We start from the raw sequence: 25,629 nt of genomic DNA, 5'->3' as shown, positions 1-25,629 counted from the left end.
TGAAACTCACAAAGTGAACACCGGAATGAGAAGAGAGAGAAGCAGAGATCTCCTCCTTTACTCCAGCTGCTCTCAGGCTCAAATGATGCTCTGAGCAGACGGAGCTCCAGGCAGGCCTTTTATAGCCGCCAGCTGCCCTTTGATGACCCCTGGCCACTCCAGGCAACCGAACAGCCCCTCTGATCATCAGAGCACATCAGAGGGCCAGAAAAAGAAGAAGAAGAAAGCATTTATCCAAGGTCATTGTCCCATCAAATGAACTGTTCTTTCAAAAATCAATTTAAAAACAATTAAAATCTTGCACAGCAATTTGCACCCTTCTATTTCCTTAATGCAAATAAAGTTTATAAGAATAAAATGACTACTATAAAATGACAACTCAACGTTAAAATGTAAAAACATGTTTTATTTATTAACAAGCTGCAAGAAACATTTGTCTTAATTGCTTGTTCCAACGAGTTAGGATTATAAATATGTTTATAAAATAGTACACAGACACACACTGTGTGAATTTCAGTTCTAGTACAGATTAGTTTATAATTTATAGAAGCTGTAAAAGTGTGCTGACTCAGAGAGACAGCTCCAAAGACATAAACAGTAAACTACAGTTTAAGTGGTAATGTTCATAACTGCAAAGTGTGTTTCAAAAGTAACCAGGAAATAACAGTACAAGGTTTTAAAGTATTCATTCATTCAAGTGTCAGGGTTTCACATCATATGGTCCAGAAGCTGATCAAAAAGAGGTCTGTGTATTAATCTATATAAAGACTTTATATGGAGGTCTGGCTGGTTTCATCTGTTTCCCACTGTGCTGCTGCTGATGGCTCCTCTCATAAAGCATCAAAGAAGTTCTTCACCTGTGGACAAACAGGCATACTAGGATCACAGCATATCAGAAACACATTAAACATCATCCATACAAAGACATGTCAGCTGACTGGCTCAAACACCTTCACATGCCCCACCCCAGGGTGAAAGATTGTGATTCACAACATCAGAGCAGTGCCCTCGTGTGGTTAACTCTGGCACAGCACCTTTTAGGAATAAATGCCATTCAGTAGGTATTCAAGCACACCTTCGTGATAAACTGTTCCTGCGCCTCTGGGTCACTCTTAAATTCCACGCTGGCATCAAGTTTTAAGACGGGTATCTGCTTCAGCTTCTCAAAATGGATTCTGAAAGGAGAGAACAAAGCTGTATCACGCACTTTATGACATTAACAGCAGACCACACACTGCTGAACCGTCAGCTGTTCACAGCAAACAGCTGCAAGCAACCTGAACGCAAGCACTGTGCCACCACTGTGTTTCAAAGTAGAAAGTTTAGACCAGCTAGATATCACTACTTTGTGTAGTTTCTCTTTTTTACATGTAAGCATAATGGAGAGGGAGACTAACGGGATAGCGGGCTATCTCCAGCTTAAAGTCAGAGTTCTCAGTATCACAAAGGCGAGTCTCTTTTTACCTGGCTACATCGCCATGCTAACCTACACTGAGCACATACCACATTCAGAGTTTCTCATTAAAATCACCTGGAAGCGCCACAATTTTCAGTTATTTGATTATTTACAGCTTTGAGTGCAATGCAGAGTGCTGGGGGAACATGTTTTACCTTAGTAACAAGGTGGAGCTAACTGTGCATGACATGGTAACTGGATGCAAGTATTCTGTTGGTCATGCAGTTGGAAAATGTATTTACGCTTGACTCTAATTTACTTTTGCAGCTAATAGAACGCAGAACATGCACTAAGAATGTTTATTGAATAGACCAAATTAATTTCACCTTATGTTCCAGAGCTCTAATGTGTGTCTTTTGTTCCATTTTTCTCCCCTCACCTCTCGTGGGAGATGACCGTGCTTCCCTGAGCCTGGTTGTGCCAGGGATTTCTTCCTGTTAAAAGGAAGTTTTTTCTTTCCACCATCACCAAGTGCCTGCTCATAGTCTGATTGTTGAAGTTTTCTCTCTATTATTGTAGGGTCTTTACCTTACAATACAAAGTGCCTCAAGACGACTGTTGTGATTTGGCATTATATTATAATTATTATTATATTTTTAAAAAAACTGAATGATCACCTTAAAAACAAGAGTGCCCTCAGCATTAAAATATATCTATTAACTCATTTTTTTTTTTTTTTTAAATTCTTAACACTGTGTTAATTCACCAGATTAACAATTTTCTGCAGCATTAAAGTCTTGTCTTATTTGTCACAGTGTTGCATTTTACTGTATTTTTGTAACACTATTTTATGAATATCATCTGATAACATCCATGATTGGAGTAAGTGCCACTTATAGGGCTCTTTCTGTGTGGAAGATGAGTCACATGATGCCTGAAACAGCCTGGCTTTGTTGAACTTCTTTCGTAGTACACCCCTCTGGTTAGGCGTGCGGCATAAATTACGATGGCAATAAATTACGATGGCAATAAATCACATAATCCAGAAAATCTGGGGTTAAACCTTAAGTTATGTCACCAAGCCCCAGGTCCTTCTTCATTGTACAGTTGACCCCCAGAATTTGCAGGGTTGAGACCCCCTGTAAAAAGGCTTATAAGACCAAATATACCTTAAAGTATCACCCCAAAACAGCCAACAGCACTGGAAAAAGTCAAAAGATAATCAGAGCTGTGTAATCTTATTCTCACTCACTCGGTCGTTTTCTCAACCAGCCACCTCTCATGTTGAGAGTGCAACTTATCCAGATAATCCAGCTTCACGCCCTCCTCTTCTGCTCTTCCCCGATGCTGCAGGCGCTCCATGCATTTCTAAAAGACATGCAAAACTGTTTGTGTGACACTAAATTACCTTCCACTCAGAGCACAAAATACTGAATTTCATGTGCCATACCTCTGGTGGGGCGCTGAGGTAAATTATGCCCTCTAGCTCCATCTGGTGTCCAAACTGCTCCACCAGGAGGGAATGCCAGTCCTGGTAGACGGCCCATTCTGTAGTGTTGATACATCCCAGCTCAAACATGTTCAGAGCAAAGATATATCTGAGAAAACATAATACAGGAGAATTAATTTTCAATATATCCTTGTCAAAATTTTTGATAAGTTTGTTGAAAATACTTCTGGTAAATGTGACTCACTCACCTATCGCTGTAGACTGAACGCTCATACACCTGGACAGGTGTTCCCTTTGACTGGAGGAGGCGTGCAGGTGGAGGCTGCAGCTGTGTTCTGAGCCGGCTCATGCAGGAATACGTCTGGAACGTGTATGACCAGCGCTGAGGGTCCTGGTACATCATCTGCAGCAGGTTGCTGACTGTGGTCTGTGGGGGCACACCTTGGCCCTGTCAAAGACACGAGCAGACAAATGTAAGCTGTATCATCCTGCCTTCCTTTAATTTCTGTAACAAAAAAGATGAAGATGTGAATATACCCACCTTTGATGTCTCACTCTCAATGTTCTGCCACTTGCTGACAGGTTCTGCCACCACCTCCCAGTCTGCACAAGCTGACTGCAGGAGTTTCGCAAAAGTCGATTTTCCAACAGCTGTTATTAAAAAGCAGGTAATGCAGGAGATCAGCACAGAGACATACAACATAAGATTAGTCTAACTGGGACAATCTGTAAACTCTTACCGATGTTGCCCTCGATAGAAACTCTCTTGACCCGAGCTTTTGCATCCGCAGCTGAACCTGACAGGCACCTCGAAGAAAATAAAGTGAGGCTTCCTCTCTTATTTGCCATAGCTCTCAGTACGGCTGTGTATCCACCTCTCATCAGGGAGTCAGAGCTCTTCCACTGGATGCATGTCAATCTTCTGACCTGTGTGAAACCTGCTCGCTGATTATATATGCTGAACAGAGCGTACCGACAAGGCGCAGACATCCCGTCAGGTAGTACAACTATACCGGAAAATCACATTTACCCGCAGGTCATTCGGTGGGTAAATGAGTTACAGAACCTGTTATGAAAGTTTGCATCAAGTTACGACAGACGTTAGCTGGAAGCCCCACGTGAGGTAAGCTCGAGGAGCGTTCATCAGTAACCAAAGGAGAGCTAATGTTATAGCGGTGTGGAAGCTAACACCGCTATAATGTTGAATTAATGGTCAACGTCCGTTTAATTCGGGTCAGGGAAAAAAACAAAAACGACTATTACCGGCTCAAAACACATGTACCTATTTTCCACATGCTACAAACAGTAGCGTTAGCAACGAAAACCACTTCCGGCTCACGTTGTGTACTTTCGCAATAAAAGCCTTTCAATATTTTGCTAGCATAAACAACGAGAATTGTGTAAACTGACAGCACAGTTTGAGGTGGTGACTACTTATAAATGCATATATGTGATATATAGTTTTATATATATATATATATATATATATATAGTAATACAGTTATATTTAATTATTACAAATATTTTAAATATATTAAATGAGTATATAAATGTACATTCTCTTGTGACAACGCGAGAGTTTATGTATTCTTTATTTATTTTCCACACAGTAAATTTTTCATACGCATTTCAACCTCGGTGCTTAGCGTTTTTTTTGGGGGGTTGGGTTTTTTTTTTTTTTTTTGTGGGGGGGGGGGGGTTACTTACATTCGTCATGTTTGTGAGGTTTGTTTTTTTTTAAATATGTATATTGTAGGTGTTCTTAGTTTTCTGTTTACATGTACTGAGAGATTTCCACTGGTGTAATCTCGCTAAATGGCCAAGAAATTCCCAGTTTACGAGATTTAAGTTTAAATTTCCTGTCCAGTTAGCGTAATCCGGTAGTTTGTATTCAGCGTGTCTACAATAAAGTAAAACAAACAAACAATAAAAAAATAAATCAAAATTAAAGATAACTATAAACTAAATAAAGTATCCTGTGGTCGTGTGCCTTTGTAGAAAAACTTGTTTGATTTGAAGCACAGGGTATGAGGGCGCCAGCATTAAACTCAAACTAAACAAAGATGTGTTGTAGGGATTTCCTAAATGTGTGGGCAGAGTAGTTACATTGGTCTCGATGCCTGTATAGGCGATTAAAAGGGAGAGTGTTTCACTAAACCTGATAATGCATTTTTAAATGGACTCCATCAAAACCCATCACTTGCTGACAAACAGCATGCTGATTGCTGCGGAAATCAAAGATAACCTGAAACACCAACAAAAGTCACTTCTTTAATTTTCTTGAACGCCTGTCAGAAATTCTTACCGTCACATAGTGTTGCAAAGCACCATTTCTTTACGCAAAAACGCCTTAAATATATTAAACACTCAACGTAATGCCATTAATTTTTCACGTTGTTGTCACGTTTCAGGACCACGGCCAGCACGTGCTTCTGCGTTCGAAAATTAGCTTGTTGCCTCTAATCAGCAGATATTAGTGAGCGTCACACCTTCCCATCACACGCAGACGACTCCACTAGCTTTCTTAGTAAATTTGGGCCATACCCTACAATATATGATGTGCATATGGCCGTAAACTGTAATATAATGATGTTTATATGCAGCCAATGCATGTGGCAAAGGGTCCTCAACCAATCTTTAATAAATAGATACAAACTTTCCTATAAATTATTCTGCCAGATGAATATGAAAGATGCCATTTTCAACCTTAGCGCACTGACACCTCTACTCGAGCCATGTTAACAAAGGCACCTGTTTATTAGTGCAAACAACCTAGCCTGTAAGACAATAATTTACCTCAGCAGTCAGCACGCAGTAACGCAGTGTGAAAGCTTGGCGCTAAACAGGCACTACATTTTTTTTTATTCTGCATTTTTATTATATTATTTTTATTCAAACTACACACTTTTGAAAAGCCATTCAAAAAAATAAAAAATAAAAAAATTCAGATGAACTGTCACTGTTTGTAACAATATAAAAAGCATACAAATAGATTGTCCTTAAAAAATGTCTTCAAAAGAGCATAATCACAAAAGTCATTTTAATTGACATTTTGTAGTAATTATATTATAATCATAAAAACGTTTTCCAAAGTAAAAATATTCAACACAAACTTTGTTGAAATAGCTCTTAATTACACTTTTGTTCAATCTTCATATCTACTTAAAACGCAAACATTCTGTTAAGTAATTGTGGGATTTATTGATATATGATGCCAAGAGACAATTTAGGTGTAATCATTAGTTCATAAAGATTAAAGTACTGATCATCTAATCACTGATTGGCTGGAACATCAGTAGCTCGTGTTTCTGATGGTGATCCTTTGAGCCGCCTCGATCTTGAAATCGCCGACACCTGACAGAGAGACACAGTGAAAGCAGATCAACAAAATCCTCGTTTGTGCGTCACAGTCTAAAGTGTGTTTGCATGCATGTGTGTGTCTACCCACCCTCAGTGAGTGCAGTGCCATCTGAGGAGAGGTGCCAGTATCTGCGGTCGCTTTGCCTGGCCTGCTCTCCATTCACCACGCTTAAGAAAGGTCCCCACAGGCTGGACTCCTTCTCAAACCTGCCACACAGCATCGTCAGAGACTACTCACTGCAGCCAATCACACGCAAGGTAAAATGCAGTGGCATGAACTCACGTGAAGCCAACATTTTCCTCCTTGAGCAGTTCCAGAGCCTCTAGCAGGGAGCTGCCCTTTGGCACATGCACCGAGTAAAGTGCTGCCGCTCCGCTGGATGTCACCACTTCCACCATCACATTCACCTTGACCTGGTTTGGTAAAACCACTACAGGATCTAAGGGCTCAAGCACCAGAGTGTCTGCAGGAAGGTACACATATAACAATGTTAGAGTGGCAACAGACACAACCTAAAGTGGCCAAAGAGGGTAGAAATGATGCTGCACATACTATCCTCAGTGAGGCACTCCTTGCTTTTAACTGCCATGTAGGATGTTTGATGGAGAGCAGGCAGAGTCTGAGAGATGGCCATGGGGTTGTGGTATGCGTTGCTTCTAGCAGCTGTCCTCATGGCCTCCATTGAGGCGGCACACTCTGCAACCTCACTGCCCATTGCTAACAGGGCCTTGAACACATCAAATAAACACACTTCAGCTGCAAAGATATTGCTCTGTAGAAGTCTCTGAAGAGAGAGAGAGAGAGGATCCTTACTTGAACTGCAAGGCCTGTGCTGAATTCATTACCAATATGACCATCAGCCCTGCGGGAGGCTAGAAGCTTCTGCTTGATCTTGCTAAGAGCGGTGTCCAGCCCAGCAGCGTTTTGCATGTGACAACCAGAGTCCTTCACACACTGGAGTGCCATTCCAGCCATGGCATACGTATCTGAGGAGAGAAATTGGATAAAATATTAGCACAACTGCATCATTACAGCTGTATTCAAAGCTAAAATACAAAGTGAAAAGCTTTTAGCATTTTCACAGCATACTAATATAGATGTTTAGTGAGAGCTAAGCTAGCACTACAAGAGGTAACCGCTTCGCCAGAGCAAACTGTGGCATAGACAAAGAACTGAAAGCTAAACTGTATGTAGAGCTTCCTGTTAAATATCCATCAGGTGGCCTCAGCTTCAAACTCAGTGGATTTTGATCTGAAATATAACACGGCAGTGAATATATGTTTACTCCATCACGTGTCATCATGTCATCAGCGGTAAACTAATTTATCCTAAACCCATGATTGTTAGTAGGTAATAGCAGGGTGACTCCTGCATCATTATTTCACCTTTATGTTAACAGCTAAAGACACCATTAAGGCATGTTTCACCCACCCACACTCTCAGACTCTCCATGTTTGAACTGCTCATGTTCTGCTGCTTTGATGAGTTTGTTGGTCACATGGTTGTTGACCCTGATGCCGCTCACACAGAGAGCGAGCACACCCAGGGAGTACTGGTAATAGTTGGTCAAAGGGCGGTGGCTGACTGAATGCAGGAGAGAAGAAGCAAATTAAACCAAATTACACTGAACCACAACTTCACAGCAATGTTTGAGAAATTGTGAGGCATTTCAGTCTGGATGAAATTAGACAGAAAGTTACTCTATCCCTGCTAAATTCACAAACTATGAAATATGACCCCCGTCCTCTACATTAGGTAAACTCTGGTCAGATACTGTAGCACATCAAAAAGGAGAGGATTGCTGAAAAATTTTTATGACAACCATTGCCCTTCAGAAACTAAAAATCAAACAAACAAACAAAAACCTTACAGGCTATGTGCTCTTTCTCCAGCTCCATCTGGTTCTTCAGGTGTGTCAGCAGTGCTTCATTCCTCTCGTTTACAGTGAAGCTGACCGTGTTGAGATCATAGCAGGAGGACTTTAAAGCCAGGTTGTAGAGCGCCAGCACACCAGTCACAGGTTGACTGTTAGAGAGAGAGCTGAGAGGAGGAAAAAAGGCTCAGTAGAGAACATTGGGGAGAAAGAGGACTTCATAGAAAGTGTTTAAGTGTGCATAAATGTGTGTTGTGTGTGTACCTTTGAATGTCATTGTGCAATTCATTTTTTAGTCTGTTGAGGTGTTCACTCTCCTTGGCCAGGTTGTGGTTATTGGAAAGGCGTAATGCCAAGTGGACACTGGGGTTAGGAAGTCCCTCCTGGCTCTCCAGAGAGCGAAGGAGATTCTTGTTGAGTGAAAGCAGCAGCTCAGTGTTGGAGCCTTCTGTATCTGGAATTTAACTTTATAGGTTTAAAAAAAAAGTCACCTGACACAAACAAAACCTATAAGTATCTCTGCTCTGCTGCTGTTGACATTTACATGAACTTTTGAAAGTGTTGCAAAACCATAGCTGCTGCATCAGCAGGACTAATTTACAGAATCATCACTACTGCGTTCAACACCCTCAGCAGATCAAGGCCAAAGAGGAGCCACATTCACTGTTAATCCTGCACAACTAAGTAAACAAGCAACACAATTTATCACTCGCATTCATAAAATACGCAATTGCAACATCTGTGAATGTCCAGACTCGTCAGTAAGTGTATTTGCAAACAGGGTTGCCTCAGAGTTAGTGCAGCTTTAGGAAGTTTAGTATAGTTAAGTTTTCTTTTCTTTTCTTTTTTTTTAAAAAAAATAATTTGTAAAGACGTCTTTTTAAAGTCGGCCTACTTACCACATGGTTTGGTAGAGGCAAAACCAATCAGTGCTGAGATTATCACCAAAGTTATCATTCTGGATAACCTGCTGGTTAAAACATACAAAAATAAGGCACACAGAAAATGACTCAACTCGGCTAAACAGTTAAAGTTAAAAACAAAAACAGTAAAAGTAAAACAGATATACAGTCACTGCGGGTGATAAAAATGCAAGGATCTTTGAGGAAGGCATGTACAAGTAATAGAAAATAAATATAAAAATAACTAATTTATAGTGACATGGATTGTGTGCCAGCATCACTGCAGACAATAAGTATCACATGATTATAAAATCAAAGCGTTGTTTTGACATATCCTGTAAACAGCAGCGTGTTACCTCCACGGATCGTCCAAAGTGAAGAATCACAGCCGAGTGACGAGACGAGCTGGGACAACAGCTTCTAGTATTTCACTGTCACATGACTGGTCATATGCAATCACAACGCTAGAGGGTCCCTTTAAACGTCAGCTGACAGGAAATTAAGAAAAAAACCCTCTAATATTAAAAAATAAAATGCCAACACCGTCTTATTGTCACTAGAGATCACTTTTACATTTCCACGACGGTTTTTTTTTTTTGTCGTTTTCTTTTCTTTTTCGGAAACTACACTTTGTAGTACATCCACTGGAACTGCATTTCCCACAATCCCACTAAACGTAACATGCGCACTTTCTAGAACCTTGACGACTGTTCTGGCGCGACTCAGTATTCGGAGTAAGGAGCTAACGTCAGTTTGACCCAGCCTATCATAGAAGAAGTCCACAGAGCACGGTGACAGTTAATTTGGGATCTTTTTCTATTCGACGGGGGTATCATGCGATTAGGTTAGTACGACTTTAGCTTGTAAAAACTATTTTTGTGTGCAAATGGGAACTCTCTAAAGGAGAATAAATACGCTTTGAACGGAGGCGAGCTAACTAAACACATTTGTCAACAACAAAAACGGCAATGGGGCAGGGCAGCTGCACAACTCGCTCTTTAACGCCAAATATTTTTGCTTAACTTGTGCAGAGTGGCTGTTCAGTGCAGGGATGAGGCTGACGTGTGTTTACCTCTCATCTATTAATAACACAGTTTTATCATTAACATGCTAACGGCAGTAGCGTTATAGCTAGCTAAATAGAAGGCAGCTAGCGCGATGTAAACAAATAACATGTGCGTCATGTAGTTTGTAAAAAAATTAAAAAAAAAAAAACCTTTATCGGCTTAACTGACTGGTATCAATACTGATCTTCCAGATCAGAGTCGTTAATAGCTGCTTACCCGCGTAGCTCTTCAAAAACATTTCATCGATTGGGCCAGCATGCATCACCCTGCGCCCCCAAGCAGTGAGCTGAGCTGCCTGCCAGCCATGTATTCCTTTTCAGGCCCCACAAGCCTTCCCGACTTCGACCTCGGACCTTCAAGTATGATTGAGGATGTACAGACAGCGACAGTCTCTAACAGGTATGTAACTGATGCACAGTGCACTGTTCGTTTGTTTGTTTTCACCACATTTGTCAGACACGCTTTGGCTTAATTTGAAATATACTTTTATTTCTGAGCTTGACACAGGCATTTTCTGTGCCTCTATTCCATAGCAACTGGGAGACTAGATGCCTCAGGAAGCACAGGAGGAGAGCAGATGATGAGTAAGTGAAAGATGAATTATTAAAAAAAAAAGAAAGAATAAAAGCATTTGGTAATGCTTGTCTTAGCCCTTCATAAGTGTTAAACTATATGATTGTTTTATCAGGGGTTGCAGTGCCAAAAAGAGGAGGTTAATGTTTGAGGCAGAAGTTGCTCCTTCAAATTTGAGCACTAGCACAGAGTGTGACTGGTCTGGTGCAAACAGCTGCTCTTCTCAGTCTGCACAGCAAGCCTGTCCTGCGCCTCCACAGTCCTGCACAACATCTAATAACACCACTTTGCCGCAGACCTCTTCTTCCCTGTTCCGACTTGAGACGGAGAGCTCCTGCATGGAGATCGAGGCCGCACAGAGAAAACTTCAGGAGATAGAAGACAGGTATGCAATGTATAACATTTGGGAGAAAAAAACTGAACAAAACACGACTTGTCATTTGTTCACAGCAGCTGTGTTATGGTGTGTATTGTGTCTTTAACCTCTGCATGATAGTTTTATCTTCCTTTGTAAAACGAGTTGATTCTATTGCCAGTTCACCAACCCATATTTGTGATTGGTCAGATGTTGCCAAGCCCTTTCATGTAAACATGCAGGGGAAACATTGGGTTGGCTTAGAGATTTAGCTTCATATGCTTGATTATCCTGATTGCGAATGATGGGTTAAGTGAAACCAGATAATGGAAACATAATCCTGGGTATGTTGTACATGCCCCGAAGCAGGTTTTGGTATGTAGAATAAGTAACCATTGTGATGTAACCCAGTAAAAAGTTCTGAAGTCTGAGTATTTGAGGTCAATCCTGAACGTACCTCTGTAAGCACAGGCCTCTGTTTATAATGTGTATACAATGTATATGTCAGGCACACAGACCACCCTTCAGACTGTTTTGTATTTTCACTTATGTATTTACATAGTTCTTGACAATGCAAATACATAACGTTTCAATTTATATCATTCAAAGTGGGTTTTTTCTTAAATCTGGCATTCAGTGTTGGTGAAGAGTTTGGGGGTTACATCACAAGAAAGAGTGACAACCCACAATGTACTATTGATGTATCACAGAATAACACTGGAGGACGATGAGGATGAAGATCTGGATGTAGAGCCAGCTCCGAGACGCCCGGTGCTGGTGATGTCTGACAGTTTGAAGAAGGGCCTGCAGCAGGGCATCAGTGACATCCTCCCCCACACAGTAGCCCAGTCTGTGTATGTTTATTTTGTTATTGGAACATTTAATGGTGATTTTTAAGTAATAAATAGAAATGGATATATCCTTTATTGTCCCTCATTGGGGAAATTCAGGTGTTCTAGCAGCAAAGCGACAGGCAGATGGAGCATGCAGATTCACACAAGTTAAGAATATAAAAAGCAAGAAATAATAGACTGTACAGGGAAATTTACAACATAAGGAAAAACAAAAAAATATGGGTAATGATGTGAGACGGACTCCAAATATTGTTTTCAACTGGCAAGAGTTTCTTGATTAAGAAGTCAGTGCAGTTGCACTCCTTTAAGGATGCTAATATTTGTGTCACCTTTGTCTTTCTCACACTTTAGGAGCCGTTCCTGTATGGAGCTGGTGCTATGGCGGCCACCAGAAGATCCCTTCAGTCAGAGACTTAAGGACTCATTACAAAAACAGCGCAAACAACAGACTGTGTGTCGGCAGACTCCAACTCCATGTCCATCTCCTAGTCCCCTCAACACCTCAAGTCCACCAGCAGACACACACTCTCCTCTGTACAGTTTCTCTGTGGCCCACAACTCTGGGGAGGAGGAGATGGAAATGTAATAGTGTTTCTCCATAAAGTGATGCCAAAGTGAAAGACTGGAGACTCGTAGCAAAGTAAAAAGATTTAAAAAGACGTGGAACAACTTCAGGCTGGTCAGTTTGTGTCTTTATAAGGATATTGTGAAGTTTTGAACAGTTTGTGAAGCGCATCATTTTCTTGGCAGTAATTTATGTTTTCTGACTTTAATCCCATTTGATCCCACTTGTAACATAATAACTGACATAATCTCCAAGGTCTGTCAACAAGTAGCCTTACATAATACTTCGCAGTATTGATGTTTCCCGTAAGAAGTGAAACAACTTTTACGTTGCCAAAGCCTGGCCAGCACTACGCTGATGTGTTGTAAATATGATTATATTTCTTAAACATCAGCGTGGAGCATCACATTTGCTTGTGGCATGCCTTCTTGCTTGTAGTAATACTTCTGGCGGAGAGATCATCTCTATTGCTTAGCAAGTATGCCATTAGGGGAGCTTGGAGGAATTTATAAAGTCATGGAAATGCAGATTTTTATGGTTTGACTGTATTTTCATATGCACATGACCAGAACTTCAGCTAGCCATTGGGTGCTATAAACTTTATATTTGTTTTTTAATAAACGTACAGTTTTCATGTGTATATTCTGCCCAGTTTTCATTGGATGAAAGTGCTTGAATCAGGCAAGTTTGTGTGTGTGAACGTGGCTTGTAGTAAAATGCGCTATAATACTGTAAGTACCAATCCATTTACCATACATGCATACTGTAAATGGAGCTCTACCCAAATATTTAGATAGTTGTTTGTATTTGGTTTGACTCTTACAATAGTGATCATCATACTTTTCCCTTTCCAAATTCAGCCGTATTTCAGATTAATGGACAGCGAGTACAAGTAGACAGGCTCAAAAGCCTTTAATACATTACATTTTGCTTCAGCCTTGCAGAAACTGTAAATGTATTTTTAAGCATTTTCTAAGGACTTTGTTTAAGCCCTGCCAGCTTTGAGGTTATTTAATGTTCGGTAACTCACATGATCGTCAGTCTTCAGAGAAATGTCAGCTCCTGTCGTTTACAGCTCACTGCAAGCTATAAAAACCTTACTGCCTTAGCACAGAGGAATGTGATGACCACATCTCCAGTTGTTCCATATGTCACTGTGACCTGCTTGTCCTGCTATCTTAGAACAGTGAATGATTTATATTTGTTGCCATGGGACAACTTTAAATAAGACTGATTTGAAGAGCATTCTATCACTGGTGTGCAGTTGCTCACACAGTGTAAGGTTTTGTGTTGCTTTAACTCCCATCTGTGTCTGTACTCTGAGGGATCTGTGAATGAAACAATAATAGCAGTTAATATCAATATTTGGAAAACAATGAGTGCTTTTAATATTCCCATCAGACATGGGTAGCATGGCTCTATGCATGACTGATACTATTCTGAGATTCTTCTAAAGAAACATGCTATTTGTGTTAATGTTTTATCAGTTTATTTTATAATCTGTGGAAATGTGAGCGCAGAGAACCACTGTCAATAGCCTTAAACTGCTGTAAAGCTTTGTATTTTTTCATTGTGCATTTTTTTTGGTCAGACTAAATATGAATGAAGACATAATTTTGTGGGTTAGAAAATTAAGAAAAAATATTACAAAACCTTCACAAAAATATTTGACTTTAAATTACAAGTAGTACTTGGAGTATTGAAATTTATAACTACTGTAAACTTCATCAAGTGGAAACATTAAAAGTCACTTCACAATAACCAGATACTGAAGAATTTACTCACTGTTCCAAGATAGGATCCTGATAAATCGGGAGGAGGTGAGCTCCACCCGTAGGCCTGATTTTCAGCACGGAGCTGCTTCACTTTGCTCTGGAGGTAACGTATAAGCTTAAAGGAAGCCATGTCTGAGGAGCTGTGATGGGAGTTCAGAGCTTGGAGGGAGGAAGAGCTGAGAGATTTCTGGTATTCCTTAAAAGAAAAATGATACCAGGATTTTTCTTAATAGCATAAACAATGAGTAAGGACACAAACGTTTTGGGTTTCACACAGGAAGAGCAAACAATTTACCATTTCTTCCTCAGGTCTTTCAGGCTCCCTCCGCCTAACATCTTGTGGTCTTGGTGCCTTCCTAGAAAAAGAAAACCTGAATTTGGTTGGTTGTTTGGTAAATAACATAACTGCATGAACATCTGTTGTATATGTATAATGTTAGATCTATGGTCTAAGCATCGCATCACATTGAGTTGAGGTGAGATCATGCTCTTGTACAGCTGGTTAGTATAACATCAATTTACCAAGACACAAAATTACCTGCCCCTTAACAACTTTGTCTGGCACCTGTGGGATGACTAAAGTTAGCACAAAAACTGTATACATGTCACAGTATTGTTTGATTCAAGATCAGCAGCTTTGGGAAATTATTGCACCACAAAAATAAAAATTATGACTTGGCTGCATTCTGGGTTTAGTTTGGAGGATGCCATTTTTGTTTTGAGCACATTACCGTTCCAGTTCAGCCGTCAACTCTTCTTCAAACTTGCGTGCCAGGCGAGCTGCGGTCTGTCCCTTCCACTCAGCCATGCTCCTCTGAACCTGCCTGAGTTCAGAGTCTTTGGCCTTCAACTGCTTGCGGAGACATGCTGCCACTCCTCCTCCGCCTTGAACTCCTCCATCACTCATGTGAACCCATTTTAAGCTGCTCAACTCCTCAATGTGTTCCTGCAAAAATGTCACAGGGAGTTAAATTTCCTCTAATGCTATGTGTGTGTGTTTTGTCTAAGCGTGTGGGTTCAGACCTGAATGAGTCGCTCCTTTAAAAAATTCAAAGCTTGATCTCTCTCCAGCCTCAGCTGTTGCCTCTGGATGCTCAGTTCTTGCTCCTGAAAAATGGGAGATTTTTACTGAATATGTCCATATAAACATTTAGCGTGCTGTAGCGTTCATTATTATCAGGATGTCCAAAAAACTCACTGAAAAGCCTTCAGTTAATCCAAAATGCTGCAGCAAGAGTACTGACAGGGACTAGAAAGAGAGAGCATATTTCTCCTGTTTTGGCTTCCCTTCATTGGCTTCCTGTTAAATCCAGAATTGAATTCAAAATCCTGCTCCTCACATACAAGGTCTTAAATAATCAGGCCCCATCTTATCTTAATGACCTTGTAGTACCATATTACCCTATTAGAGCACTTCGCTCCCACTCTGCAGGCCTACTTGTTGTTCCTAGAGTATTTAAAAGTAGAATGGGAGGGAGAGCCTTCAGTTTTCAGGCCCCTCTTCTGTGGAACCAGCTTCCAGTTTGGATTCGGGAGACAGACACTATCTCTACTTTTAAGATTAGGCTTAAAACTTTCCTTTTTGCTAAAGCATATAGTTAGGGCTGGACCAGGTGACCCTGAATCCTCCCTTAGTTATGCTGCAATAGATGTAGGCTGCCGGGGGATTCCCATGATGCATTGAGTTTTTCCTTTCCAGTCACCTTTCTCACTCACTATGTATTAACAGACCTCTCTGTATTGAATCATATCTGTTATTAATCTCTGTCTCTCTTCCACAGCATGTCTTTTATCCTGTCTTCCTTCTCTCACCCCAACCGGTCGCAGCAGATGGCCGCCCCTCCCTGAGCCTGGTTCTGCCGGAGGTTTCTTCCTGTTAAAAGGGAGTTTTTCCTTCCCAATGTCGCCAAAGTGCTTGCTCATAGGGGGTCATATGATTGTTGGGCTTTTCTCTATATCTATGAAGCGCCTTGAGGCGACATTTGTTGTGATTTGGCGCTATATAAATAAAATTGAATTGAATTGAATTGAATTGAATTGTAAGCAAAGTTCAAATGATACCTTTTCTTTTCTCAGCTGCTCGTTGGTTTGTTTCTGTGAGTCTAGCTCTTGGTGCAGTTGGCTAATAAAAGCCTTCAGCTGCTCTCGTAGTGTTTTTAGGTTCGTAAAAGCCTCGGCTTCTGTGAAACTGCAAATGACAAAGATATGTGCATTACAAGCCAATTACAAACAAGCTATGAAGACTGGGCATAAAATTATACCTGGGAGGTAGTTTTCCAGCACTTTGTTTGGCTCCACTTTGCTCCACTAACAGGCTGAGATGCTGGCACTCTGCTGCTAGCTGCTCGGTCCAGTGTTGGTGTTGCTGCTCCATCTCAGCTGTGATTTGGATATGGCTGCTCTCCCTTTCTTCTAGCATCACCCGGAGCCTGTCTGCCTCTTTAACTGCCAGCTGGACATCCTTCTCGAGCTGCAGAACTGTCCTATGACTCTGCCATAATTACAGAGCACACCAGGTCAACTTTTCTAAGATGTCACATCACATCTAGAGTTTGAACATGACTGCTTTCTGTGGTTTAACTGCACCTGTGCCATCTGTAGCTCAGCCTGGCGCTCCTCTTTCAGTGACTTGCAAATTGCAGCCAACTGTGTACAGTTTTCCTTTTCCAGCTCCTGCAGTTTCTTAGAGATAAAAGCAAAATCATACAAACATGGAAAGAAAATGTATTTAGATTTATCTAAGTGGAAGATCCCTTACTGTTTTTAGTTCCATGACCTGATGTTGACGAGCTAATGCTTTATTCTTCTCTTTCTGCATTTCGCTCCTCAAACTTTCCAGGAGCTTTTCATTCTGCTCTTCCAGTATCCCACGCTGCACCTCCAGAGCTTCCATTTTTTCTGCCTCCCACTTCCTCCTCTCCTCCTTCACTGCTTTGTACACCTAAATGGGAAAAGAGAGCATTCTGTTCATACCATCAAATTATGTTAGAAAGGTTACATATGTTAGTCAAAGGATTATCAGTGTACCTTTTCCGATGCTTCTACATGCAACTCCTCTTCATGTTTCTTTACCTCTTCCTTCTGCTGTTGCAGAGATTTCTGTAGCTTAATTAATTCTTCTTCTTTTAGCTACAAAATTAAGAGAGGACCACCTCTTAGAAGTAACCCTACAAAGTATTTTACTAGTAGTATAATATGTAGTGCAATAACCTTAACGATGGCATGCCACCAAACATAAAATATATGCATTTATGGCACTACAGAATACCTGAGATAGTCTGTACTTTCAAAGGAATACTTTTTTCTTTTTAGCCTGAATATGAACTGAGGAGAAATCAGTAACCTGTAACAATAAACCTTTTGGGCTTGCTGTTAATAATATAAACATATTAGTAAAGTTACTTATAGAACAAGAAAAAAGGATTTGTAGCACTTACCATTATACTGTGGACGTGCTCTTCAATTTCCTTCAGGGCTTTGTGGTGCTGCATTCTCAAGTGCTGTTGCTCCACCTTCAGTCCATCTCGTTCTGCTTGTAAGGCACTGCATTGCTCCTGGAAATCTAGGAGCTGCAGCTCTTTGTGGGCTAACATTTTCTCCAGAGTTACCACCCTGATCTTATGCTCTCCCACCTCACCCTGCAGCCCACTCACTCGAGCCTCCAGTGCCTAACAGGAAAAGAGACAGCTACAGTACTACACACACACACACACACACACACAGTAGATTTATGAAAAAAAAAATGCTACCTCAATCTGCCCCTTTTTCTGCATCTGTTTTTCTTCCAAACAAGCACATCTGTTTCTCAGTGACGTCTCTACTTCTGTGGCCCTTTGGAGCTCTTCACAAGTCTCTTCCAATTTCTGCTCCAAAAGGAAAATATATTCAGAGACATTTTAAAACAGACACTAAATCTGCCTTTACTCAAACAAAAATGGATTCTGTCTGTTAAATTTCATTCAGTACCCTCACTGAAATTCAGATCACAATGATAAAGAAGCCCAAAATAAAATTGTAAAATGATAAATCCATAACTTTATGATTAAAGTTTAGATTCTCCATTTGGATTGTTGAAGATCATAAATATTTCTGTTCGTAAAGTGAATGCAGACTATAATTAGAAACAGAAAGCACAATTTAATGTAATTTCATGTTTACATGTATAAAAAATGAGCCCCATTAAACCAAAAAATATTTTTTAGTTATAACTTTGTATTTTTGGAGTTACTACATAGTCTATAAACAGGCTATGATACCTCTTGCATGGACTCCAGCTTTTCTCTGGCACATCGCTGCTCAGCAAACAGTTCTGTTTTGGCATTATCCAGCTGTCTTTCCATTTCTTCCTGCTCCAGCACCGACATTATGACATTGTTCTGTTTATTGAACAATAAAAAGAGAAAGTGATGACATAAGAACAAAATTAAACCAAGGACTGAACCACTAACTACAGGAGTAGGTTTGTTTTTTTACTGCTTTGAAGCAGGATCCATCCTTTGGAGTCTGTCTACACAGACGCTGAACTGTAAAATCTTCCTGGGTGTCTCTGTGCTGGAGAAGACATGATTCTTTCTGCCTGAGCATCTTCTGCAGCTGTCGGCTACCATGGCTGCAGCAAAATGATGTTTTATCAATAAGGAAAACTCTCCTTTATGCAGACAAATATTATTTTGATGTTGGCCGTGTTAATGCATATGGCTCTGAATGAGACAGTTAGTAGGAGGAGATTTTATACCCAACAGACTTCCTCTCTGCTCTGCTGTCTCTCTGAACAGACTGCAAAGTCCTCTTCTCCTCCTCCATCTGTGCCGTCTCTGTAGTCAGTTGCTCTAACTCCTGCAAGGCATGCTGCAGCACGAACCATTACTTGTACATGTTAGTGAGTCTTCAGCAAACATTCTCCTGAAAAACATTTGAAAATGCTGGACTTTACCTTCCTTTTCTGTCTAAGTTCAGAGAGGCAGACCTCAACATCTTTTATCTGAGCCCTCTTCAACCACAGCGTCTCCTCCTCTTCCTCACATTTCTAAACCACACACAAACAAGCTAAGCAGCACCATCTCACACATATGCATGCAGGTGAATTTATACAACTGACACAGAATAGAATAAATTTCCCCCGGAGGTTTAGCTTACTTGTCGGAGGTCGGAGAGTTGGCCAGTCATCTTGACCCATTCAGACTGCATCTTGTCCAGTGTCCTCTCAGGCCTGGACTTGTTGCTCCAGCAGCTCATTTCTTCATCTGTGTCACTAAAATAACTCACAGGTCTGAATACACATGAGAGCAGAATTATATATATTGGAATTATATAACTTAATTTGTTAAAGTAAGTGTTTCTTCCTATTCTAATTCTTAATCTATGTTTAAGGTCAGGTGACATTCTGGTCTACTGTAGCTTTTAAGTTTCTTCTTTCCAGTGTTTTACATAGATTTCTTTGCACTGGTTTACTCTGACTGATATTTGGAAAGCAGTGTTAAGGTGATTAAAGATTTAGAGTGCTTGACGGGCATTTTTTGGCATTTTTCTGTGTGCATAGAAAATATATTGGCAGAATTTTGCATGTTAGAGATACTGTTGGGTGTTTGTCCCAATGGGTAGAGCTCTAAACCCAAACTTCCCCACCATACGCCCAACTATCCCACAGCACAATGGGCAGAATGACACTACCAAATATTTAAAGGCAGATTTTAATTGGATTTTGGAAGTTATTAAAATTTTCTCTTTATTATATTAAGAGCTTTCAGAGCTTGTCCTCTTAGTGCATTATCTGCCATATTTCCTGATGCTATTGTGTATGTACTAACATAGGTGCAGCTCATACTTTGATTTATTTTACCTATATGCTGTTCTCCTGTTACGTTGAGAGTTACAAACAGGTCCATATGGGGATCTCTGTACTTTGGGAATAAAGAGAAGAAAATTATTTTGACACTTTATTACTTTGTGTATTTTATAGTAATAAAACAGTAGTAGTCAGCTCTTACCTGATGTAGACCGAGATTCACTTTCTTCTTGTGTTGTTCTGTCGGTCTGGTTGCTACACTGGCCATTATTTTCTGTGACAGACCGAATGAGAGAGTGCCATCCTAACAAGAGTGGATACTTTTTGTAGATATTATCCTTCATATTTAAAGATTTTGTAATTATCATTCATTACCCTTTATATTTTTCAGTTTCACTTTTCAAACTCTGATATTTTGTGTCTAAACATATTTATAAACTAGTTCACTTCCATATCTTCTGTTTCTTACCGGGCCACTTGTGAATGTGCTGCCTGACTTGCTCCGTGCAGACTGTATCAAGGTCGCTGTCAATGGACACCGTGTCAAAGCTCAGCACAGGTACTCCTGGAAAAGAACCAAGCAGCCCACAATCACTATTTCAAATAAACAGAATCCCAAAAGAATTGGTGTGGTAGGCTGTGCTTGTAAATGCAAGTGTAATGCAGTGTAATGTGTGTGGTACCTGCCAAGCACCTGGTCTTAGGAGAACAGCTGCTGTTGACATTTTCAGGGTCTTTTAAAAACTCTGTCCTGTGGAAGCCTGAAATGAAAAGGGAAGAAAACAGACTTATATATAAAAAAAATAAATAAAAAAAAACCTACAGCTGACAGTACACGTAAGGCGTAAAGGTGTCCTGTATTACATCTATCAATGGTTATAAAACTTTTTCATTCATACTTCTATTTGAAAAGTTAGCAATCCAGCCAAGCTAACATCAGAGGCCTCTACTAGCACTTATGTTCATTCATTCGTGAAACTTTAAATCCATTCAACATTATTCTCCATGGTCGCACATGACTTCATGCAGTGACTCCCTGAAGCCATTGAGTTCCCTGCCCCCGTTTTAGGAACCACTGCATTAGGTTATGTGCATGCTGAGTTGAAAGTTTGGCCTCAAGTCCAAAAGCTCAAATCCAGAGTTCTGATAAATTAGTGATATATTTAATGCTTTGGGTATGAATTATAACCATTCATAGATGTAAGCCCATTTTTGACTTACTACTTCAGACGAGAAGTAATAACACTCCTCAACCTAGTATGGTATTCAGGCGCCATTTTTGTTTTGCCAAAATGATTTTCACACAGTCAAACATCTGTAGAGAACGTGCCTTCGATCACATGTTGAACACACAGATGGACAGACATATGGCCAAAGAACTGGAAGACAGATGGATCATTTTTCTGTCTATCCTCACCCTTTTGGCTAAGCAAAGTTAAAACATGCCTGAAAGCTTATCTTTCAAAGATTCTATAGATACAGACTTGTACCACTGCTGTCATCCTCAGGCTGTGGTAATCTGCATGTCTCTAAAGCTCCTGCTTTCACACCATCATGTGATATACTTGCTCCAGCGCTATGAGAAACACAGCTCTTCTTGTTTGGACGTGGTTGGTTTGTCAGGGAATGCTGAGGAGTGAGTGTGTCATCGCTGCTTTCCCCAGTCATTTCTGAACCTCTTCGTTCAACATCATAAACATGTCGTTCATGTTGTTTACTTTGGTAAGCGCCGCTGTCAGAGATGTTTGTACTCCCAGTCACTTCTGCTTTATCCGACATTTGCATACTGACATCTATAAAAGTCAGTTCTACCATCTCCTCTCTGAAGCGTGTAGCAAAGTCCTCGGTGCAGATACTGTCTGAAGGAGGGCCAATTTCTTCGGCCAGCCCTCCTTCCTTGCAGGTGCCTCCAAGTAGCCTCTCCAGCCTCCAGATGACCTGCTCTCTACAAGACTCGATTTCCTCTTTGTCCCTCCTGTCTAACCTCTTTTCAGTTTTGTCACCAGTTACAGGATCTTTCGAGCAGCCCTCTGTGTTTTCTGAGGTAGAGCAGAGGAGAAGTGGTGTAAGGAAAAGTCCACTCTATTAACATTATGGTGATCAACATAGACCACACGGTCCTGTGCAAGAGTGTTAAGCCACCTCTAATTTCTTCATATTTTGCTTCAGTGATTTACTGAAAACATACATACAGTATTTAAGGCAGAAGGTATGAAGAACTATTGCTCAAGACCATTTTAAAACAATTCCAAGAAAGTCTGGAAGTATAATCAAAAGAAATGAGTGTTGGATTGAGATTTTTTGCACAATACTTTACATATATATCATTTAATTATAGGCCACCTATGAAGACAACACACAGGGGCATGACCAACTCTCATATTAAGCATATTAAGCATGTATACATTTAGCAACATAATTTCCAAGAAAGTTGGGTTGTTGTATATTTCAATTTTAAACTTAGTTACAACTTTTTTGGAAATCAGGGTTGCATTTCTTTCACTTGTGCAGAAAGAAAAATCATGTCACCACTAGTACTAATCATTTTCACTGTCGTAAGATATTTACCTCAGACTATAAATAAGGCCTTTTCAGTTAAAAACATTGTTAATTTAAAACTTTTCCTGTGAATATCCCTAATATTAAAATATTACCATATCTTTGCTGCACTGCTGGGGCGCTCATCAAATCTAGACCAGACATGGGGGTACCATTTTGTTCACTTGTACTTCCCAGGCCTGTATCTTTGCCCAGAGACTGACTCCAACCAAGAGAAGCTAGAAAAATACCACACACAAAAAAAGAGATTACATAATATTACATGGAAAACAAAAATCTTTAAATCTAGTATAGAGCTCTTATTGTGATATAAATTACCTGCATTGCTGCAATTAAGCTCACATTTCTGGGGCAGGACCTGGATAAATTAATCATACTTGCTTATGTTATTATCATTTTTATTATTATTTTAAAATTGCCTACATGTGCAGAGAGACAAACATACAGAGCAAAGTGACAATCACAGAGTCACAAACCTGCAACTGCTCAAGCTGAGCATCCATTGCATCCAGGAGGCGATCGCAGTGGTCAAATCCAAACACACTGCTATTGTCGTTAAGATCTATGAGGGCAGAGAAAAGGGGGTATATGAATGGCTGCACACATAGTGAGGAATACATCAGAATGTTTTTAAACCTTCAGACCAGTGTAAAGAAGTTTCTGGGGATGTTCTGCATGTCTGTCTGCTCCGTTATTGTTCCTCTCAGCCATGTCCTGCACGTAAAGACAAAAGTGCAGGCATTGAGAGACAACATAGGAAACTACACCCCCTGTATGGCCCAGCAGTCAGGGCTGGCAGTACGGTGATGGGGGGCGGAGGGTATGTTGCCCAGTTGTCCAGGAAACCAAGACCACTTAGCAAGCCAAACTGACTTGAGTTGACGATAAATCCCCGGATCTCCCCGTCTGAAAATCAAGTCCAAGAGCTGTGAAAGTTACTTACAAATATCTGGAGTATTAAAGTGTCACATCTAGCTGTGACTTGTAGGACTATTTTTTCAGCCGCAGCCAAGACTCAATCGAGCCTTTGCTATAAGCAGAGTGATATTTTCATAGTGCGAATGAGCCCACAAATCAGATGTATTGAACACAAAAGCGTCTGGCCAATCTGTCTGAAGCTCCCTGGTTAAACGTTCATGTTTCTGAGTTATCAAATGAAAACAAAAAAAACATCACACTGACCGCGACAAACACTCAGAACTAACTTACTTTAAGAAGACGGGAGTTTTCAGTCGATGCCTCAGCGGTTCTGACTGGCACAGCTGTTGCCGCTGCCGGGAGAGTTGATTGACGGGAAATTGAGGCTGCCATGGAAACGGTCAAACAGCTCGAGATACAGCAAGCTAACAGCCCTGAGGACCCGCGCGAGCTACGGCAGTAAACGCGGTAAACGAAGTTATTATAGTTAACAAAAACTAAATAAAAACTAGATATTAAAAATAGTTCACTCGCATAAAAAATATTTTCTGAATTTGAAAAACAAATACAGAGGTAGTATGTTTAGTTCTGGTATGTTAGTTTGGTTAAAAATAAATTGATAGACATCAATTGATGTCCTAGACTTGAGTCTGCCGTTTTCATTTTTAAAAAAAAAATCTGATACCAGATTTTCCTAAGTCTTGCCTTTGACATATAACGATAATAGTTAATAGAGTTAATAAAGATTAACAATGAAACTAATAAAAACTAAACAAGTAAGAAAATCAACTCTAGAAACTAACAAACTAAACGGAATTAAAAACAGAAAGTCAAAATTATACTTATTCCATAAGTATCTGAACAAAGACAATTACTTAAATATCTAAATACTAATATTTCTTGTAGTTTTACCTCTGTAAACCACTGCAGTGGTTTTAAAATCAATCAGTGTCTTGTTTTGTTTTTTCAAAAGTTTTGCATGAACTGTTTAGGAATTACAGACAATTTTGTGCACTGTCCCACCTTTTTTAGAGGCTGGAAAATAATTGGAAAATGTATAAAGTTTTATGGCCAGAGGAAGTTTGTTCCCTCATATATATGTACAGTATGTATATGGCATGGGCATAAGGCTGCAAGTGGAACCAGGTTGCTAGTGTTTACTGATGTGGTTGCTAATAGACGCAGCAGGATGAACTGTGAAGTGCACAGGGCTTTACTCTCTGCTTAGACTCACTCTAATTCCGCAGAACTGATCAGATGATGCTACGCTGTGAAAATGGATAATGACCCAAAACATACAGTAAAAACAGCCCAAGAGTTTCTCAAAGCAAAGAAATGGGATATTAATAGATGGTCGAGTTAGTCACCTGATAACCTAATAGAGGAGCTTTTCAGTCAATGAAGACAAAAATGAAGGCAGAGAGACCAACAAACAAGGCCTGGCAGAGCATCACAAGGGAGTCCATGGATGTCCATGTTCATGGGTTCTAAACTTCAGGCAGTCATTGACTCCAAAGACCTCTCACTTTTCTCATTTTAAAGAAAGCTTCTGTTGTCCACCCAAGAAAACAGTACATTGAATATGCACTTCATGATTGGAATAAGCAATGATAAAAAATAATGTTTTATTCACTTTCATAAAAACTGTTAAGAGTGTCATGTTTTATTAGTGGGACATCGACTTTAAACTCAAACATTTCTCTGTTCTGCCAGTTCAACTCATCCTTTGGTCAGAGAAGAAACAAATGAGAAGAGACTCGTATCCAGTGTCAACAATAACAACTTTATTATCTTCTTTTTTCACCGTTTTGTCTTTGCTGTTTAAAGACAGTGTTATACGAGTATAAATTAAGGGAGAAAATACACAATTTTATTTTTTAAAAAAGGGGGAGGAAAAAAGAAAAACCTCAGCTGAATACGCAGTAACACCTGAATACACCTTTGTGTATTTGGGAGTAAGAGTTATCAAGGCAGGTCAGTCACCTCAATCCTGTGCCAGGTCGCTATTGTGAAACACCTCATAATTTCTACCAATCGTATGGATTGTTAATACCACCATAATCTCACCACAAAGCTGCGAGTCACTGTCGAATAAGAAGCAAGGTTTAGTTTAGACAAGGCAAGAAAAATCTCCCCATCTTCGTCGTCATCATCAGCATCAGCCTATTTCTGCCTCAAAACTGAGCAGCACTGAAA

At 40.2% G+C, this 25,629-nt stretch overlaps 4 protein-coding genes across 6 annotated transcripts; 1 reads left to right on the top strand and 3 right to left on the bottom strand.

Moving 5' to 3' along the window:
• Positions 1–385: 385 nt before the first annotated feature.
• On the bottom strand, positions 386–4,180 carry dguok (deoxyguanosine kinase). Its single transcript, XM_006784288.2, has 7 exons — positions 3,587–4,180; positions 3,388–3,497; positions 3,095–3,294; positions 2,847–2,994; positions 2,649–2,764; positions 1,076–1,175; positions 386–857 (listed from the first exon to the last, which is right to left on the bottom strand). The coding sequence occupies exons 1-7, from the start codon at positions 3,834–3,836 to the stop codon at positions 831–833; spliced, it is 951 nt and encodes a 316-aa protein (XP_006784351.2). The 5' UTR covers positions 3,837–4,180; the 3' UTR covers positions 386–830.
• A 1,689-nt stretch (positions 4,181–5,869) lies between these two features.
• On the bottom strand, positions 5,870–9,420 carry tcn2 (transcobalamin II). Of its 2 annotated transcripts, none has more exons than XM_006784286.3 (10): positions 9,339–9,420; positions 8,980–9,050; positions 8,345–8,534; positions 8,078–8,247; positions 7,639–7,791; positions 7,021–7,193; positions 6,760–6,934; positions 6,490–6,670; positions 6,295–6,413; positions 5,870–6,200 (listed from the first exon to the last, which is right to left on the bottom strand). In XM_006784286.3, the coding sequence occupies exons 2-10, from the start codon at positions 9,035–9,037 to the stop codon at positions 6,139–6,141; spliced, it is 1,281 nt and encodes a 426-aa protein (XP_006784349.2). In that variant the 5' UTR covers positions 9,038–9,050; positions 9,339–9,420; the 3' UTR covers positions 5,870–6,138. The 2 variants fall into 2 exon arrangements, with proteins under 2 accessions (XP_006784349.2, XP_006784350.2); XM_006784287.3 differs by having other exon boundaries at positions 8,980–9,047; positions 9,339–9,419.
• Positions 9,421–9,580: 160 nt separating this feature from the next.
• On the top strand, positions 9,581–13,036 carry ccdc117 (coiled-coil domain containing 117). Its single transcript, XM_006784281.3, has 5 exons — positions 9,581–10,448; positions 10,583–10,633; positions 10,738–11,007; positions 11,688–11,831; positions 12,183–13,036. The coding sequence occupies exons 1-5, from the start codon at positions 10,306–10,308 to the stop codon at positions 12,415–12,417; spliced, it is 843 nt and encodes a 280-aa protein (XP_006784344.1). The 5' UTR covers positions 9,581–10,305; the 3' UTR covers positions 12,418–13,036.
• Positions 11,572–23,827, bottom strand: si:ch211-102c2.8 (uncharacterized). Of its 2 annotated transcripts, XR_436693.3 has the most exons (28): positions 23,725–23,827; positions 23,160–23,229; positions 22,992–23,077; positions 22,834–22,873; positions 22,611–22,733; positions 21,441–21,995; positions 20,640–20,717; positions 20,426–20,521; positions 20,159–20,260; positions 20,011–20,071; positions 19,308–19,440; positions 19,105–19,197; positions 18,907–19,019; positions 18,645–18,780; positions 18,428–18,547; positions 17,921–18,034; positions 17,609–17,839; positions 17,199–17,300; positions 16,930–17,112; positions 16,758–16,853; positions 16,433–16,662; positions 16,233–16,359; positions 15,195–15,278; positions 14,903–15,117; positions 14,467–14,527; positions 14,182–14,367; positions 13,427–13,724; positions 11,572–12,391 (listed from the first exon to the last, which is right to left on the bottom strand). XR_436693.3 is itself a non-coding variant. In XM_006784282.2 (27 exons), exons 1-27 carry the CDS (start codon positions 23,824–23,826, stop codon positions 13,692–13,694), a joined length of 3,570 nt encoding a protein of 1,189 aa, XP_006784345.2. In that variant the 5' UTR covers position 23,827; the 3' UTR covers positions 13,284–13,691. The 2 variants fall into 2 exon arrangements, 1 of the variants encoding a protein (XP_006784345.2); XM_006784282.2 differs by lacking the exon at positions 11,572–12,391 and having other exon boundaries at positions 13,284–13,724.
• Positions 23,828–25,629: the final 1,802 nt, after the last annotated feature.

The sequence above is a fragment of the Neolamprologus brichardi genome, chromosome 12, assembly GCF_056152115.1.
Source record: "Neolamprologus brichardi isolate AB-2024 chromosome 12, ASM5615211v1, whole genome shotgun sequence".
In the NCBI taxonomy this organism is placed as follows: Eukaryota; Metazoa; Chordata; class Actinopteri; order Cichliformes; family Cichlidae; genus Neolamprologus; species Neolamprologus brichardi.
This window is presented reverse-complemented; position numbering and strand designations above follow the sequence as displayed.

Coding starts and splice junctions, on each gene's coding strand:
- dguok (XM_006784288.2), bottom strand. CDS start 3,836: ATGTCTGCGCCTTGTCGGTACGCTCTGTTCAGCATATATAATCAGCGA. Junction 3,295..3,387: donor TTGAGAGTGAGACATCAAAG/GTGGGTATATTC, acceptor TGTCTTTGACAG/GGCCAAGGTGTGCCCCCACA. Junction 2,995..3,094: donor CGTTCAGTCTACAGCGATAG/GTGAGTGAGTCA, acceptor ATGTTTTCTCAG/ATATATCTTTGCTCTGAACA.
- tcn2 (XM_006784286.3), bottom strand. CDS start 9,037: ATGATAACTTTGGTGATAATCTCAGCACTGATTGGTTTTGCCTCTACC. Junction 7,194..7,638: donor TGGAGAGTCTGAGAGTGTGG/GTGGGTGAAACA, acceptor TTCTCTCCTCAG/ATACGTATGCCATGGCTGGA. Junction 6,201..6,294: donor TGGCACTGCACTCACTGAGG/GTGGGTAGACAC, acceptor TCTCTCTGTCAG/GTGTCGGCGATTTCAAGATC.
- ccdc117 (XM_006784281.3), top strand. CDS start 10,306: ATGCATCACCCTGCGCCCCCAAGCAGTGAGCTGAGCTGCCTGCCAGCC. Junction 10,449..10,582: donor ACAGCGACAGTCTCTAACAG/GTATGTAACTGA, acceptor TCTATTCCATAG/CAACTGGGAGACTAGATGCC. Junction 11,832..12,182: donor CACACAGTAGCCCAGTCTGT/GTATGTTTATTT, acceptor CTCACACTTTAG/GAGCCGTTCCTGTATGGAGC.
- si:ch211-102c2.8 (XM_006784282.2), bottom strand. CDS start 23,826: ATGGCAGCCTCAATTTCCCGTCAATCAACTCTCCCGGCAGCGGCAACA. Junction 20,261..20,425: donor GCACATTCACAAGTGGCCCG/GTAAGAAACAGA, acceptor CACTCTTGTTAG/GATGGCACTCTCTCATTCGG. Junction 17,840..17,920: donor AGAAAAAGGGGCAGATTGAG/GTAGCATTTTTT, acceptor TTTTCCTGTTAG/GCACTGGAGGCTCGAGTGAG.